The sequence below is a fragment of the Rana temporaria genome, chromosome 4 (genome assembly GCF_905171775.1).
Source record: "Rana temporaria chromosome 4, aRanTem1.1, whole genome shotgun sequence".
NCBI lineage: Eukaryota > Metazoa > Chordata > Amphibia > Anura > Ranidae > Rana > Rana temporaria.
The window spans coordinates 152497782-152515921 of NC_053492.1; the positions used below are offsets into that span (position 1 = coordinate 152497782).

General features: G+C 43.7%; 1 protein-coding gene across 1 annotated transcript in view; it reads right to left on the reverse strand.

The window, feature by feature from the left end:
• Window positions 1-5548: 5548 nt before the first annotated feature.
• Window positions 5549-18140, reverse strand: part of GPR149 (G protein-coupled receptor 149) — an 88997-nt gene continuing 76405 nt past the window's right edge. Inside the window, exon 4 of the mRNA XM_040349215.1 lies at window positions 5549-6530. Coding sequence (XP_040205149.1) covers window positions 5961-6530 — 570 coding nt within the window. The 3' untranslated portion in view covers window positions 5549-5960. The remainder of the gene's footprint in view (window positions 6531-18140) is intronic.

The following is an 18140-nucleotide window of genomic DNA, read 5'->3' on the forward strand; positions in this document are numbered from 1 at the left end:
GTGGGGGCTCTCTGGGGACCCTGATGTAAGTGGGAGAGGCTTTCTGGGGACCCTGATGCAAGAGGGGGCTCTCTGGGGACCCTGATGCAAGGGGGGGGCTCTCTGGGGACCCTGATGTAAAGAAGGGGCTCTCTGAGGAACCTGATGTAAGAAAGGAGTTCTCTGGGGACCCTGATGTAAGGGGGAGGCTCTCTGGGGACCCTGATGTAAGGAGGGCTCTCTAGGGACCCTGATGCAAATGGGGGCTCTCTGTGGACCCTGATGTAAAGCGGAGGCTCTCTGGGGACCCTGATGTAAGGAGGGCTCTCTGGGGACCCTGGTGTAAAGGGGAGTCTCTGGGGACCCTGATGTAATGGGGGGCTCTCTGAGGATCCTAATGTAAGTGGAGGGCTCTCTGGGGACCCTGATGTAAGGGAAGGCTCTCTGGGGACCCTGCCTCAGGGCCGCTGCATTGTTGAAAGGCAGCCAATGGCTGTGCAGCAATGCTTGTTTTTGGAAATTCCAGCCATTCTAGCAATGTTCCTGCATGACGTTACCCCTCCACTTCACGCAATGATGTGAGAAGCAGGAGAAAAATACAGAGGAGAATTCCATTAATCTGCAGAGATTTCCTCTCACTTCCTGTTTGCCTATGGGGCAGGAAATAAGAGAAATGAACGCATGGCAAAAAAAAAAAAAAATTAACAGGGGCTATAACTAGGGTTGTCCCGATACCCGATACTGAGCATTTGCGCGAGTATTTGTACTCGCGCAAATGCTCCTGATGCTTCACCGATACTTTTTTTTCAGAGAGCGGGTGGAGAGGGGGCGGAGGGCGGGTGGAGAGGGGGCAGAGAGCGGGCGGAGAGAGCTGCTGCCGCTGTCTAGTCCCCAAAGAGAAAGCCAAGCCCCCCCGCCGCCACCGCCTCCTAGTTGATCAGCGCGGGGAACATTACAGCTTTCATTTGAATAGCTGTGTGTTCCCCGCCGCGCAGAGCTCGCGCAGAGCGATTAACTCTGATACCCCTAACTAAAATCTAGTGGAACCAATTGTTACAATGTTTATAGTTCTCTACCAGCTCAGACAATGTTGTGAAAAATGAATCGGGAAATTCTGCATAGAGATCATGAGGTGGTTGGATCGAGATCACAATATTTTAACGATTAATTGTGCAGCTTTAATAGAAGGTCAGGAAATTAGATTTGTAATTTATGCCCCTGGTATACTTGAAGATGCTCCTTAGATTTTGGGCCCCTCTGTGCATTTAGACTGGGAAAAAGTTCCACATGTGTGGTATCCCCATATTTGGAAGGCAAAGCAGAATGTGTTTTGGGGTGTATTTAAAAGAATGCCTATGCACTATATGTGAGAAATAACATGTTCAAATTACAAATTTGGGGGGGGGGGGATATTTAATTTCGTAATTTTCCCGAAAAATTAGAAAAAAAATTACATCTTCAAAAAACTCACCGTGCCTCTTACTAAATACATTGGACTGTCTACTTTCCAAAAAGGGGTCATTTGGGGGTATTTGTATTGTTCCTGGCATTTTAGGGCCTCAAGAAATGACAGAGGCAGTCATTACATCAGGATTGACCAATTTTCAAATATAAATATATACCGTTTGTAGACACCAATACTAAATAATATACTCTGATTTGGGTTATTTTTACTGAAGGAATGTATCATAATACATTGTGGCCTAAATTTATGAAGAAATATTATTTATTTGCAAAATTTTTATTTTTTAACATCTATGCTCCCCGCAACCACTGTCGCAATTTAAAAAGAGCGAGGCTGTTCGGGGCTTGGTCCACACAGTCATGTCATTCATTCACAGAGTTCTGTGAATATATGAACTACAACTACCATCTTCCATTGCGGCAGTTGGCTTGTAGTTCTCAATGAACTGTGAGGCCCCGTACACACGACCGAGTTTCTCGGCAGAATTCAGCCAGAAACTCGATCGGGGCTGAATTCTGCCGAGAAACCCGGTCGTGTGTACACTTTCGGCCGAGGAAGCCGACGAGTTCCTCGTCGAGCCAAATAGAGAACATGTTCTCTATTTCCTCGTTGTTCAATGAGGAAAGTTGGCTCGCCGAGATCCTCGGCGGCTTCACACAGAACTCGACGAGCAAAACGATGAGTTTTGCCCGTCGAGTTCCTCGGACGTGTGTACGAGGCCTGAGTGTGCTGGCAAGCACTCTCCTTGTTATTGATCTTCTAGCTCTTCAGTAATTGTCTGGCAGACAGCTAGTGCAATGTTCTGCAGGCTCCAGGAAAAACAAATGCAAATTTTTTTACCTGCAAAAATGTGCATTTCTTTTTTACTTAGCCTCCAATTGATGATTAGCATGGTACATAAAGACTCACTATCCTGAAAAAAGCATGCAGCCAATGAAGACTAAAATGCTTGAATTTCCATCTTGTATAATTTAATGTCAGTAAATCACTAGACAGTTAAACTAGGACCTGTGCAACAGCTCAAGAACATGCATACAAATAGCATTGTATATTGCACTAACTTTAATATGAGAAAATGATATGGTTTATATTGGTTGATTTCCCTTTGCTATAAATGTAACCTTTTACATATTTACTTTTATTTATTTATTTTTGCCTTCTTTTCTGTTCCCCAGAACTGACAGATCAGAACATGGCTTAAGCCAGAGTGGCAACGCTCCTTATGCGCTTGAACATAATATATGCACATACCCTTTTTCCTCTGTGTCTGATACATTAAAACCAGCACCAGCAAGTAAGTAATGGTGCTTAGCCTTTTGATACTGGCGCTGTTTGCGCATTGCCCGTTACCCTCCACCCTTTATTCCCCTTTAGGTACAGCCCATTTCTCTCTCTCACCAGGCTTGCATATGGGACCCTGTCTTGTCGTTGGTTCCTATCTGATTTAACACAGCTTATCCTGCTAGCCGGAATCATTCCATCCAGGGAACTGTGCTTCCACGGTCGCTTCTCTTCGGTCTCCCGCCCTGCTCATCCGAGGTATGTGTTATGTCCTAGTCCACACCAATCACATAGATTCTATCCATTGCTACACAATATAAAAATGAAATCTAAAATTTCAATTAATATGTGGTTATTTGTTATATTCAAAGTTTGAAATGAATCATAGTATTCGCTACTTACACGTGGTGTACTTATTATGAGACTTTGTTGTTATTTCATTATGAATTCTTTATTTATGTAGATTACCCGCCCACCGTGGGTTCCTGAAGAAGCCCATATAGGGCGAAACTAGTTGAACCATAAAACACGAGTGGCATGAAGAAGACTAGTTGCAGCTATTTTGCGCATATATAGTACTTTTTCTATCCATCCATGAATGTTTTTAGTACATGTTAAATATATTTATGTAAAACATTGTATTAATAAATCTTTTTTATTTTATATCTAAATACTCATGTCTGTGACTTAAGTGCCCCCGAGGGCCCCCTGTATACAGTGCTTTGATACGAGCTCCAGATCCTAGGCCGAACTGTAATCGGCACTGTGCGGGGAGCTCGTCACATTCATTACAAAGTGAAAGCACCGTGAGTGCTCTTTGTCTCCCCCTACAGTGCAGTACCCGGCAGGAAGAGCTGCTAAGGTAAGACTGCCATTTTTTTATCTAATGTGTGTGTGATGACTTCCTTTATATAAAAACTTCCACTTTATGTGTTGAATAGCATGGTTAGAGGCAGCAACTTCTTGTCGAGAACAATGCAAGTTACAAACCCAGCAGTGTTTGTGAAGCCAGCCAGACCTGCTGCCAGTGTTAAATGTGCCCCCTGGTAACTTCATAAACAAGCAGTCATTTCCAGGACAAGTGAAACTGGCCAAATTTCCTGGATCAAGCTCCCTTTTCTGGAATAAAACATACCACCATATAAAAAGAGTAGCATTACCAAGTTCCACTATTTGCAGAGAAAAAAAAAAAAAAAAAAGGCTGTACATCCATGGTCCAATGCATTCTGCTTAGTGTGACCGTTTCCAAAAAGGTACACAGGGAGCCTGTGTGTAAACTATAGGTAGGAGATTGGAAAGCATAAAATATAGACCATTTTGTGTGTTCATATGTGTGTGTGTGTTCATGTGTGTGTTCGTGTGTGTGTGTGTGTGTTCATGCGTGTGTGTGTTCATGCATGTGTGTGTTCATGTGCATATGTATGTATGCGAGTGTGCATGCCATATGTGTATGAATGTGTGTGTGCATGTGAACATGTATGTATGTGAGTGTGCATGTATGTGTTAGTGGCGGTGCGTCCATAAGAGCGCAGGGCATCGCCCCCCCCCTCTCCAGCCACCCCCTGGCTGCGTTTGATGGCACAGTGGCTGCGTTTGATGGCACAGTGGCTGCGTTTGATGGCACAGTGGTTGCACTTGATGGGCACAATGACTACATTTGATAAGCACAGTGTCTGCATTTGATGGGCACAGTGGCTGCATTTGATGGGCACAGTGGCTGCATTTGATGGGTACAGTGGCTGCGTTTAATGGCACAGTGGCTGCGTTTGATGGCACAGTGGCTGCATTTGATGGGCACAGTGGCTGCATTTGATGGGCACAGTGAGACTGCAATTTTTTTTTTTTTTTAAAGAATTTTTCAGTTTGCTTGCGCGCCCCCCCCCCCCCAAAAAAAAAAAATGTTGAGCACCAGCCACCACTGGTTTATATATGTGTGCATATGTGCATTTATATATATGTATTTAAACAGTGTATGTGTATGTATGTGTGTTTACATGACCCCCTATACTGTATGTGTACAATCAGAACCGATTTTTTATTTATTTTTTGCTTGTTCATAGTACCAGCAAAAAAATGCTCTTCCACTGAAAAGCAATTCATGCTCAGATCGCTTTTCAGAGGCATTTGACAGCTGGTAAAGAGGCAATGTGTTGCCTCCTGACTGCCTGTTTTAACCCCTTAAATGCATCATCACTAAGCTGCAATGCACACAGTTGCAAGGTGGTTGCATTGCAGCCCCATTCACCTAGGGCAGTGATGGCAAACCTTGGCACCCCAGATGTTTTGGAACTACATTTCCCATGATGCTCATGCACTCTGCAGTGTAGTTGAGCATCATGGGAAATGTAGTTCCAAAACATCTGGGTTGCCAAGGTTCACCTTCACTGACCTAAGAGTATACTTCAAGGGTGCCCTGGCTGGAAAAATATTGAGAAACACTGGCATAGAGGAACCAATCTCTCCATTTTCCTCCTGCAGCCGCTGAATGCCTGCAGGAGGGAGAGGAGGAGAAGCAGGGGGAATGGAGAAATCGGTTCCTTTATATGCAACCACCCACTAGCGACCGGGTCCTGTTGTTCCGCCACAAGCTTGGAGAAAGGAGCCCTGTCCGGGGGTTCAGGGGGGCCCTTTATGGTTTCTTGCATCGGGGCCCTGAAGGTTCTAGTTACGCCACTGCTGTAGAGTAAGTGTTTGCTCTATATTATACATATATTTTTACATATTTACGTGAATGTTTTGGAAAGTAAAACCAATTATATTGTGTGTGAGGAATTTCTTTTTTTCAAAAGGGACATTAATTCAATAATGTATGGATACAATCAATTGGTTTTAATACTAAGTCCTTATATAATATTTATTGAATGTTTGTTTCATTTATACAATTAATATAAACATTTTTTTGCAGTTGCCTAAATTTTCATTTTTTTTAATCTGTACAACTGTGGCTCACATGCAGCAGAGGCAGTTGTCATGTATCCTACTGTCCAATGATGAGTTGCTTCTCTAATATATGGTGTCACAACAGTATTGATATTGGTATACTCTATCTGGTATAATAGAGGACACATGATGAAAACTGACATTAGAACGCTCTACTACTGGAACAAAAGTAAGTTCAAAGCTTGTACAAGGAAAATAAAGATTTTGTTATGTCTTTACTTGTATTGACATAGATAAAATTGTAGCTGGCGTAGTAAGATCTATTGAAACATTAATATTATTTATGTGTTATGTTTCAACTGTCCTCACAAGCTTCTCTTTTCCTGTAGATTTTGTTTAACAGCTGTATTTCCTCTTGATAGCTTTCTCTTTCCACATGCTGCCGCTTACTGTTTTGTCGGTGAGCTTCCACAGTGTCTGGAATAGAGATGTTTATATCACTGTCTGGATTATTAGTTGGAATGAAGAGGGAGTAAGAAGCAGATTCTCCCAGGTCACAAGACACAAAGCGGTTCTCCTTGCGGGAGTAGCGCAGGGAAGGAGATCGAGCTTGAGTTGAGGATTGGCTTATATTGCTGATAATTGATACAGTGTCCATAGCTTCTTCATTGTCGCATATCTCAAGAACCTCTAGATGGATCTTCACGTTTGTGTCTGGAAATTGTGTGGGTGAGTCTTCCTTGCTTGGCTCATGGCCTACACTTTTTGACCGGTACACTTCTATCTTCTTTGAAGTAGGAGTAATCTTTTGACCGTCGCTGCTTACTTCGTAGGTAGACAAAGAAAGGGTTTTACCAGTAGGTGCATGAAGTGACACTGTCCCTTGGAAAGCACATAAAGGTATGGCCAATGCTCCTCCAGAGCGCTGAAAAAGAAATCTGTTTTAATAACCAGAAAAATACATTTGTTAAGCAGAATGCCAGTAAGATGTCAATTATAATCATTTTATGCACACTAAATGTTAAATGACCTACCAATCAATAGTTGGCTTACCAAAAATCACTCAGCTACAGACTCTAAAAGTTTAAACATGGTAACTGTTCATGAGTAGAGACATCCAAAATATTTTTTCGATTTTAGGAACATTCAGTCAACAATGTTTCTAAATAATTTATTATCTGAAATTAGAATTGTTTAATAGGAGGAATAACTACAGTATAGAAAATAAGTTATTTTTTTTATGTCTAGCACTCTACAATTGAAGCAGTTGTTCACTTGCCCTGGGCATTAACCCAGCCAGATATCCTCAGATGACAGATTTTAGGGGAAAAATTGTAATTATCTGTTTTGAATAATTGCAGCAGATTGCTGTTGTATAAAAATGTTAAAGTTTATGAATGCTATGGTTGAATAGTACAAACTGTCAAATTTTTCCCCTTACCCAGTACAGACATACATTTCATTCTCTGTCCATTATTCTGCCTGAAGGATGATTTGCAGAAGAAATGATTAATAGCCAAGGGAGTAAATCTATATTATAGAAATGAAACTCTGCTGCTCTGTTTTTCTGTACATTACTTTTTTTTTTTTACCAAACTAGTAACCAAGGGTATGATATCTCTATGCCTCCTAAATACAAATTCCAAATAGCATTTAGGCTAAAGGCTGAAACAGCACTTACATAATAGTTGAAACAGCTCAGGTTTTAGCTGCTTTCAGTATAGCTGTCCTATTTAGACTATATACCTTATATAGAATGGTAAAGGATTTCCACATCATTGCATAGTACAGCTCTACTTAGCTACTTTTTTTAGTTGCTATGTGGCACTCAAACTGAATTCAAATGAAAGCTGACATGATCTTTCAAATGGATATGCATGTAGTAAAAGGGCTTCTTTCCTCTCCTCATTAGAATGTGATGTTATTCTTAATAGGTTTCATGGACATTTTCAACAAAAGAAAATCCAGCACTTATGCTGCCTGGCTATCACAAGCACGATAGTACCAATTTCTCCCCTACTGACTCCCCCAAGGATTTGCCAAAGCTTAGGTATAATGCCTCGTACACACGTCCATTTTTCTCTGCAAGAAAAAAACGATGTTTTTCCCGACGCGATTCCTCCCCAGCCTGACTTGCATACACACGTACATGCAAAAAAACTTCCGACCAAAGCGCGGTGACGTACAACACGTACGACGGAACTATAAAGGGGAAGTTCCTTTCAAATGGCTCCACCCTTTGGGCTGCATACTTGATTCTGAGCATGCGTGTTTTTTTTCCCCACGGAAAAGCATAGACACGACCGTTTTTCGTGACGAGAAAAAGACTGACGTGAAACATGACAAGAAAAAAGAAAGCTGGTTTCAATTTTTTTGCGGGCAGTTTTTTCGTCGAGAAAACTGCTAGGGAGCATACACGCGACCGGTTTTCACGACCAATATAAAAAATTAAATTTTTCTCATCGTGAAAACCAGTCGTGTGTACAAGGCATTAGGATGAAGAGGGTGAGCAGAGGGTTTACCATAATGTATGGAAGGGCAATTTTCCAATCAGCTTCAGCTGGTAAATAACCACAAATAAAATAATAATAAAATGATTTGTTTACTTATACTTTTTGGATATTTAATGTTCTTAATTGCATCTGTTATTTTTCCTTAAAGCGGTGGTTCACCCTCCTTAACAACAGTCTAGCATTACATTCGGCATAGTAGCGCGAGCTACAGTATGCCTGTCTGTATTTTTTTATCCCTGTACTCACTGTGCAATTGTATATTGAAGATTCCGACTCCCGCGGGGAATGGGCGTGCCTATGGAGAGGGAGGATGATTGACGGCCGGCTCTGGCACGTCACGCTCCCCGAAGACAGCCGGAGTAGGTCTCGGCTCTTCACGGCGCCTGCGCACAGGCTATGCGCAGGCGCCGTGAAGAGCCAAGCCTATTTCGGCTATTTCCGGAGAAGCGTGACGTGCCAGTGCCGGCCGTCAATCACCTTCCCTCTCCATAGGAACGCCCATTCCCTGGAATCTTCAATATACAATTGCACAGTGAGTACGGGGATAAAAAAATACAGACAGGCATACTGTAGCTCGCGCTACTATGCCGAATTTAATGCTAGAGGAAAAAAAATAAAAATTTTTTTTTATATAGGGTGAACCCCCGCTTTAATATCTTTCATAATGAAGCTTTCATTGTAGGGGCAAGTGTTTATTTGAGATGTCAATTAAGTTAACATTTTAACAGGTTTTTATGCAAATTTAATAATTCAATAGCTGTGGGAGATATAGTTGGAAAAAAAAAATCACTTTTGAATTTATGCGATTGCTAGTATTTGTTAGCTTGCTTTATGTGCTTAAAATGTTGTTCTAGCAGACTGGGTAAAATCAAATGCATTTAAAAACCAACACAGGAGACCAGAAACATTGTTATCATGTCAAAATAATTTTTGCAGACTTCATGTTTCATTTTATAACACAGCATGTGGATTTGTGCAGGGATATGTTATGCATTGCAAACACCAAGTCCACGGGAGAGAATAGAAATATCCGGAGTCAGTAGAAGTCTATCATTGTTTCGGTATAACACTGTTCTCCGATTGTGTCCTGGATTTACACAAATGAAATGCTGTTTTGCTATTTGGTTTATAGCTAGATTTCCCAGGGTGGAGAAAAGGAAAACACTCACTAAGACAAACTATAACATATATGAAGCTGCACAAACCACTTTGTAATGTAATATTATTTAAAATCACCCTTCCATTTTAATCTGGAGCCAGCTATGATTTTCAATATTCATCTTCTTGCCACCATGCTAATGATGCTCTGTATACAAAGTGCCCAATAAATATCCTTTCCAACTGCAATGATTGCCTTACTGCATTTCCAAGATCCCTGCTCAGAGATTTTGTAAAATATCAGGCTTTGTACCTACATTTATGATGCCCTTTCAGCTTTAAATACATATTGGCTCTATATGTAGTGGGGTGCTCTGGATACAATAGTTTTCTTATTAGAACGCTAAGGTTGATCAGTTATTGCAGATTGACCCTCCCAATTAGCTCTCCATTTAAAAAAGTTTGCTAAAAAGCTGGCAATGTTCAGAAAAAGTATTTATATCTTCAACAAAATTGGGGTTTTACTTAAAGGGCCCAATATAACCTGTCCACTTTGGTGTGTTGCATCACACATGCTAATTGACGCCAAAGCACCAGAGCATACAGAAAAAGGTACTAGCAGTATTTTTACAAAGCAGTGTACCACAGTGCACAAACTGAATGGCAGCGCAGGTACCCCAACGCACATAATGTTACCACAACACAATAGTGTGAATGCTGCAAAAGTTTCCTAAAATCACACCCTAAGGCCGGGTTCACACTGTCGCTGCATAAGGCGCACAGCGGGGATCCGGTGCGTGCTGATTCACCGAATTTTGGGCTGAATTCAAACCTGAAACGCACCAAAAAAGGCACACACCGGACCTGCTGCAGAGATATGTGAAACGGCTCCATAGAGAGCCAGTCACATTCTCCTGCTATGCGAATTGAACGCAGGAAAACATGCATTCAATTCGCATAGGTGTGAACCCAGCCTTAATGTATCATAAGTTCCCAACAAACTCTCCAACAAAATAAAATGTTATAACATATTAGGTTAAAAACAGAGGTTTTTGTATTTTCAAATACAAGTGAGGCCACATTGCCGCATCAAGTCACCTCTGCAAATGTGATCTTTAACACTGCATACATCAATTTTTTTTTAAGCATATTTCAAAAACAGCTCAATAAAACAAATGCCTTGTACACATGAACGGTTTTCACAATGAGAAAACTGCAGTTTTTTATATTGGTTGTGAAAACTGGTCGTGTGTATGCTCCCTAGCAGTTTTCTCGACTAAAAAACTGCCTGCAAAAAAATTGAAACCAGCTCTCTTTTTTCTCGTCATGTTTCCCGTCACTTTTTGTCTTGTTGCGAAAAACGGTTGTGTGTATGCTTTTCCGAGGGGAAAAAAACACGCATGCTCAGAATCAAGTATGAGACGGGAGCGCTCGTTCTGGTAAAACTAGCGTTCAGAATGGAGATAGCACATTCGTCACGCTGTAACAGACTGAAAAGCACAAATCGCCTCTCACCAAACTTTTACTAACACGAGGATCAGCAAAGGAACTTCTGCTTTTTAGTCCCGTTGTACGTGTTGTAAGTCACAGCGCTTTGGTCAGACTTTTTTTGCATGAACGTTTGTATGCAAGTCGTGCAGGAGGGCAGGAGAGGAATCGCGTCGGGAAAAACTTTGTTTTTGTTCCTGCCGAGAAAAATGGTCGTGCATGAAGGTAAAAAGCCTTCTGTGTGCTGCTCCACCCACAGCCCCCCCCCCAATACTCACCTGAGCCCCCACTCGAATCAGCGATGTGGACAGACAACTCGGCTGTCCTGGGTTTCTTTCTCCTCATTGGCTGAAACAGCATTAGGTGCCATTGGCTCCCACTGGACGCATAGAGCAAAGGCTCGGGAGCAAGCACGCACCAGTGCCCCCATAGCAAGCAGATTTCTATTGGGGGCACGGGTCAGGGTGGAGGCGGGTAACCTGAGAAGAGGAGGATCGGGTTTGCTCTTTGCAAAAACATTGCTTACATATTAAGCTATATTAAGCTAGCAATAGGGGGGGGGGGGGTTTAACAATATTTTTCAAGATGTTTGCACGTAATTGTTGGTCTTATATCTGCTGCAGTTTGGCTTTAATAAATTGTATATTTATAAATTGAGCACAATTTCTGCTACCTGAGCGGAGCAGGACTTTGCTATTTTTGTTGTACATATAAGTTTTTTAAGTAAAAAAAAGCGCTTTAACCAGTGATTTTGTAGCTGCTGAAAATTGCTTCTACAAAATTGCCGAAAGCACCATGAAGAGTGTTTTTGTAGCTGCTGGAAATTGCTTCCACAAAACCGCCAAAGCTCTATGAAGAGTCATTTTGTAGATGCTGGAAATTGACACATGCTTAAATTTGAACAAAAAAAAACGTACATTAAACTGTTACCCAATGTTCATCATAATATGTTGCACTCCTGACTTTATCACAGAAGAAATAAGTCCTTATATGCGTTAGTTGGTTATTGATTTGACTTGTTGCCTAGAGCAGCTTTTTCTTCGAATCCTTCCATTCATCTATTGACTCATTAAATTATACCTATATAGATATCTTCATTTGCAGCAATCTTTTCCCAGAAAATTATTGTTCTGCAGAAACAGGTCCCTTTGTAAAACCAGCTAACATAAATGTCTGGCTATTACCTGCAAATCCCAATGTGTCTGGGCTTTGTGCAAGTGTAATTTCTTGATCAGCCTGCAGCCTGTTCCAATCGTTTCATTTTGATAAAGAGTCACAGGAGAAACTTTCATCTGTATGCAGGCACTGTTGCTCCTAAGTCCTTGTATTTCAAATGAATCATATATACTTGAATTCACTTTGGACTATGGCTGCAAACATTGGTATTATGTCACCCCATTGTTTTCTTTTACTTTCTCTCAATCAATGTGACAGTTCATCTGGAATAGCTTTTAGCTATTATGTCCTTTAGAAACTAGGACACAATTTTCACTTATGGGACACATTTATCAGTGCATTAACTGTTAACAAGCTCAGCATTACTGCATTTTCGCAAATATTAAATTATAGAAACAGTGGTGTAACAGCAGGGCCTGGGAGTGAAAGGGGGTCCCATTAAGGGGGCTCTTAAGGTAAATGAAACATAGAATTACTGTATTATTAAGAATTGCAGAGGTTACGTTACCCCCTGTGACATATCCGATCAGTACACTGATATCAGATGTACAGGAGTTGTTGTCACTAGTCACAGATCCTCTTTGCAGGCTGTGCAATAAAGTTGGCCATAGATGGGTAGATTTTTTTCCTTTTGTTCAGCCAGCAGACTGAGTGAAAAAACCTTTTACCAGAATACACTGATCAGCTGTCAGGATACACTAATCAATGGCTGCAGCCACTGATCAGCTAAAGTTTTCCAGCATGTCCCTTCAACAGAAGTCTATCAAACGATTGACTTCTGTTGAGCAGGGTTTGGGAGCTCAAGTTTCCTGTGTAAGGTAACAACTACAAAAACTGTAGCTGCTGACTTTTAATAACAGCCCCTCACCTATCCCGGAATCCAGCGCTGTCCTCACCAGGGGTAGTTCTTCACTAGCCTTCGGGTTCCCGCCACCAGAATCTTAACTGTGGTCTGCATTACGCAATGCGGATGGTTCCCACAGTCTTCTCAGACCTGTGATGTGTCTGCGAGGAGGGAGGATCGCCTAGGCAGTCAGAGCAGACATGGTAGCGGGTACCTGTCAAAATCAAGTCCCTCCCTAAAAGCGCCATTCTTGAAAGAGGACGACGGGAGGAGGGTGGGGATTATAGCGGAACTTACCCTTTTGGATGGAGTTCCGCTTTAAAGAGAATCTAGTTAGTTGTTTTAGCAGTGTTTATATTTTTTCCCTCAGAGCTTCTGATCACCCCAGCCAGCACTGAAATTAACCCTATATACCTAACACAGTCTTCTTCAGGTTGTAAATGTAGCACTACCCCCGGAGGAGCTGCTGGTTGTTTTGGGTGGCACATTTACCTCGTGGCTCTTCCAAATTCCTAGGGGTGCATGATGCATTTAGTAGAAGTAAAGGAATGTCCGCAACAGGTGCTCTTTGCTGTGCTCTTTATTACCCAGCCAGGTAAAAACAATAAACTTGTGGTGAGGAAAGTAAAGTTAAAGGAAGAAAGGAGAATAGCAAATCCAGGCATAATGTTAGGAAAACAGTCCTGCTCCCAGGCATAACACCTCTCTGCACCACTCCCGCCGGAGTGGGATTAGCGCACCCCGACAGGCCTCTCTTACTGACCTGGCAGCCGGAGTATCACTCGAACATTTGTAGGATAAAGTCCCTGCCACAGACCCTCCTTAGTGAACTTGAACTTGAGGAAAAGTCTCTGCCTCAGACCCTCCTTGGTGAACGTCAGAGAGACACCTCTGCCACAGGCCCTCTCCGATTGTAATTTCGGAGGAGATCCTCCTTAGGTGAATTACGCCTGGGTCTCCTTCAACTTGTCGCCCAGGTACCGACTGACAGGTGATCAATCCTTCAGTGTCCGGATACCTTGATCCCCGGTGGTTTGTTGAGGCCCTTTTGGACCGACAGCCTCTCAATAGCGCTCCTCAGACGTACTCCCCACCGAACAGCAATACCGTTTGGGATCCTCAAAGGTCGCTCACTGGGTCCCCGTCGCTGCTCAAATGTTCCAGGCCAACGTAGCGTCGGAACCAGGAACACCGCGTAGCACGCACGCCCCGGCCAGGTAGGCACCGTGATGTGGCCACCCTAAAGGTGGGTGCGACACTGGACGAAGGAGAACCCAGAACCAATGGCGTCTGCACCATAAATACCCTCCCCCAGCATGCACAGCGAGGCCAAAACCCTCCTGATTGGCTGCTGGGGAGGAGCACCCAAACCTTGACTCCACTGCTGCCACCTACTGCACAGGGGTGGGAAAAACACCCCCAGCACAACAGAATAAGCCCACAGCACAGCCAAGCCAAGACAGAGACCCTGTTCTGCACATAGCAATTTGGATCAGAGTGTAACTACACTCTGATCTGCCTCTAAATTTAAATAGCACCGGTACCTAAAGTAACCAGTTGCTACATAAAAAAAACTCAGAGTGTCTCCTCGGGTAACACTGACAAGCTAGAAATTTCATTTTATTGTTAGACCCCTTTCATACTGGAGCAGTTTGCAGGCTCAAATAGCACCTGCAACCCGACCCTAAACAGCCGCTGCTGTCTCTCCAGTGTGAAAGCCAGAGGTGTGCTAGCTCCAGTGTGAAAGCGGTGCAGTGTGCTAGCCCATTGAAATCAATGGGACACCGCGGCTATACCACTGGCAATGTGTCTCTGCAGAGGCGCATTGCGGGCTGTTTTAACTCTTTATCGGCCGCTAGTGGGAATAAAACCGCCCCGAGGCGCCACCGCACCTCCTGCCCCAGTGTGAAAGGGGCCTTATAGAGTAATTGTGTGCAGGATTAATAACAATTATGTTATAATTGTAAAATATTGTGAAGGGAAGTATTATTGCCAATTCAACTCTTTTTTTTTTTCTTACTTTGTACTTTATCACCTCTTTCAGCACTTACTTGCTCCAGCAAAGGAAAGGGTGGGGGGGGGGGGTTTAAAATTAACGCTGAGGCTCTTAGATCATAGATTGTGAAAAAGACCAGTGAGCTACTGAAGAGAGAGCAGTTAGCTGCAAAATAAGGCTTAAAAAGCTAAATTCATGAACTGACACCACCACCCCCTTCTTTGACAACTTGGTCCCAGAGCTCTGGTGCCCAGTAGTGTATGGCATCTCATGATCTGTAATTACACCCCAGCATAGGATGCTCGAGCAAGCACAAATGTTCATTCTGAATTTTTAAAACTGGAGCAGGAATGAGATAAAGATGCATATATTGGGTATTTATGCATCTACATATGGTAAAAACTGTTTTATTTTAAGCGAACTTGACCCTTGAATCATTGTTCTCTACCATGTTGCCAAGGACAAACTTTCAAGTATATCAAGTCTTTAGCAACATGGCGAAGGAGAGTGCTCCTAAAGGAAAACTGTCAACTGTGCATACAGTCTCCCTATGCCAGCAGATCAAAACCGTAGGGCCATAGAAAATAATGGGTAACTTGGGGCATGCACTGGGCAAATCATTTATTTTATAAGGACAAGTTTTTGCATGTAAAGGATCTCAAAGAGAAAGTGAAAATCACCACTTCTGTTCTGTTTAAATTTCACTTCCTAAACATTGAAGGTATGTGCTACCATCCAAACTGTAAATAGCTGTGTTGCTTCTTCTTAAACATGATTCTAAAGGAAAACTGACCATTGCAACCTGTAGGCAGATGCAGTCTGTATTCCCCACTGCATGTAGCGCTCAACCAGAGCAGTAATTCAGTGGTGGAGGACGTTGAGGGGTACTTGTTTCCTCACCTTGGTAAAAGGGGAGCCACTATCCGATGTGAATTTAGGGGCTATCTTGGGTCATGCTGAGCCTATTTAAGACTCAGGCTCTCGGGTATGGCACAAATCTCCCTAAACCCCCCAAAAAAATCTTCCTAGCACACATCCTCTTTCTTCTCAAACTTTATATCCTAGCACAAATCTCCCCCCAAATCCCCCATGCCAGCACAAAACCGCCCAATTCCTCCTAGTAGCTCAAATCCCCCCCTCCATCTCACCTCCCAGCACAAATCTTCTTTCTTTAATCTTCCTCTTAGGACAAATTCCCACAAATCCCTCCTCCTAGCACAACCCCCTATAAATTACCTTTCCCAACACAAATTTTTCCTCCCTACCCAAATCCCGCCCAGCACTAATCCTCTACCCCCCCCCCCAGCACAAACATCCCCTCTCCTGGCAGAAACCTCCCATATCCTTGATCAACCCATCGGAGTTTTAGATTTCACAGTTATTTTCAACACAAAATGGAGCTTATATGCTTAAATACAGTGGGGTAGATTCAGATAGAATTTACACCGGCGTATCCATAGATACGCCACGTAAATTCAAATCTGCGCCGGCGTATCTACTTTCTGCATTCAGAAAGCTAGATACGCCGACATTTGCCTAAGATACGACTGGCATAAGTCTCTTACGCCGTCGTATCTTAGGGTGCATTCTGACGCTGGCCGCTAGGGGCGCTTCCGTTGTTGTCGGCGTAGAATATGCTAATTTCCTAGATACGCCGATTCACAAACGTACGTGCGCCCGGCGGTAGTTTTTTACGTTGTTTGCGTAAGTCGTTTTCGTCGTAACGTTGCTCCTGCTATTAGGTGTCACAGCCAATGTTAAGTATGGACGTCGTTCCCGCTTCGAAATTTGAATTGTTTGCGTCGTTTGCGTTAGTCGTTCGCGAATAGGGCTGGACGTAATTTACGTTCACATCGAAACCAATATGTCGTTGCGCCGTACTTGGAAGCAATGCACACTGGGATATGTATACGAATGGCGCATGTGCCGTCCGTAAAAAACGTCAATCACGTCAGGTCATCATACATTTACATAAAACACGCCCCCTTCCACATTTGAATTACGCGCGCTTACGCCGGCCCCATTTACGCTACGCTGCCGCGACTTACGGAGCAAGTGCTTTGTAAATACAGCACTTGCTCCTGTAAGTTACGACGGTGTAGCGTAAATACGATACACTGCGCCACCGTATCATTGCGCGCCCCTACGTGAATCTACCCCAGTGTTTGTAAATCCGACGGACTGACAGGAAGCCTGATGTTAACAGGCCAGGCTGCATTCCTCTTCTCGTGACAGATTCTGTCAGCATCTTCCATTCTTCATTCCATGGCTCCATTGCTGTCACAGTTGTACGTGGCTCCAGACAGGTGCGCTCCCCCAGTGGGCCTGTTTGTACTTGCTGAACTTTTCTACAATATATTGCTATTGCCAAATTTGCACTCTGAGGGCCTGATTCCCAAAAAAGCTGCCTAACTTAACTTTCAGCAGTTAAGTTACACTGACTTAAAATTTCTACCTATGTGCCTGATCCACAAAGCACTTACCTAGAAATTACACGCCGTGTAACTTAAGTGACTCCGTCGCAAGGCGGTCCTCCTCTCCGGGGGGCGTTTAAAATTTAAATGAGGCGCGCTCCCGCGCCGGCCGTACTGCGCATGCGTGTGACGTAATTTTCCCGACGTGCAGCGCGCGAACGTAATTTACGGCGGGCTTTGTGGATTGCGACGGGACACTAAAGTTGCGACGGGTGAAAAAAAAAAAAGCACCGGGAAAACAAAAACAAAAAAGAAAAATTGTCAGCGTCGCTCGGCATGCATTCCTGAGAGGGAAAACTCCATGCCAATTTTCAAAGAAAAAAACGGCATGGGTTCCCCCCCCAGGAGCATACCAGGCCCTTAGGTCTGGTATGGGTTGTAAGGAGACCCCCCCTACGCCGAAAAATCGACGTAGGGGGTCCCCCTACAATCCATACCAGACCCATATCCAAAGCACGCTACCCGGCCGGTCAGGAAAGGGAGTGGGGACGAGCGAGCGCCCCCCCCTCCTGAGCCGTGCCAGGCCGCATGCCCTCAACATGGGGGGGTTGGGTGCTCTGGGGCAGGGGGGCGCACTGCGGGCCCCCCCACCCCAGAGCACCCTGTCCCCATGTTGATGAGCACAGGACCTCTTCCCGACAACCCTTGCCGTTGGTTGTCGGGGTCTGCGGGCGGGGGCTTATCGGAATCTGGGAGTCCCCTCAAATAAGGGGGCCCCCAGATACCGGCCCCCCACCCTAAGTGAATGGATATGGGGTACATCGTACCCCTACCCATTCACCTGGAGGCAAAAAGTAAAAGTTATTAAACACACAACACAAGGGTTTTTAAAATAATGTATTAGTCTGCTCCGGAGGCCCCCCTGTCTTCTTTATTAGCTCTAATACCAGGGGGGGCTTCTTCCACTCTCCGGGGGTCTTCTCCGCTCTCCAGGGGGGGGGGCTTC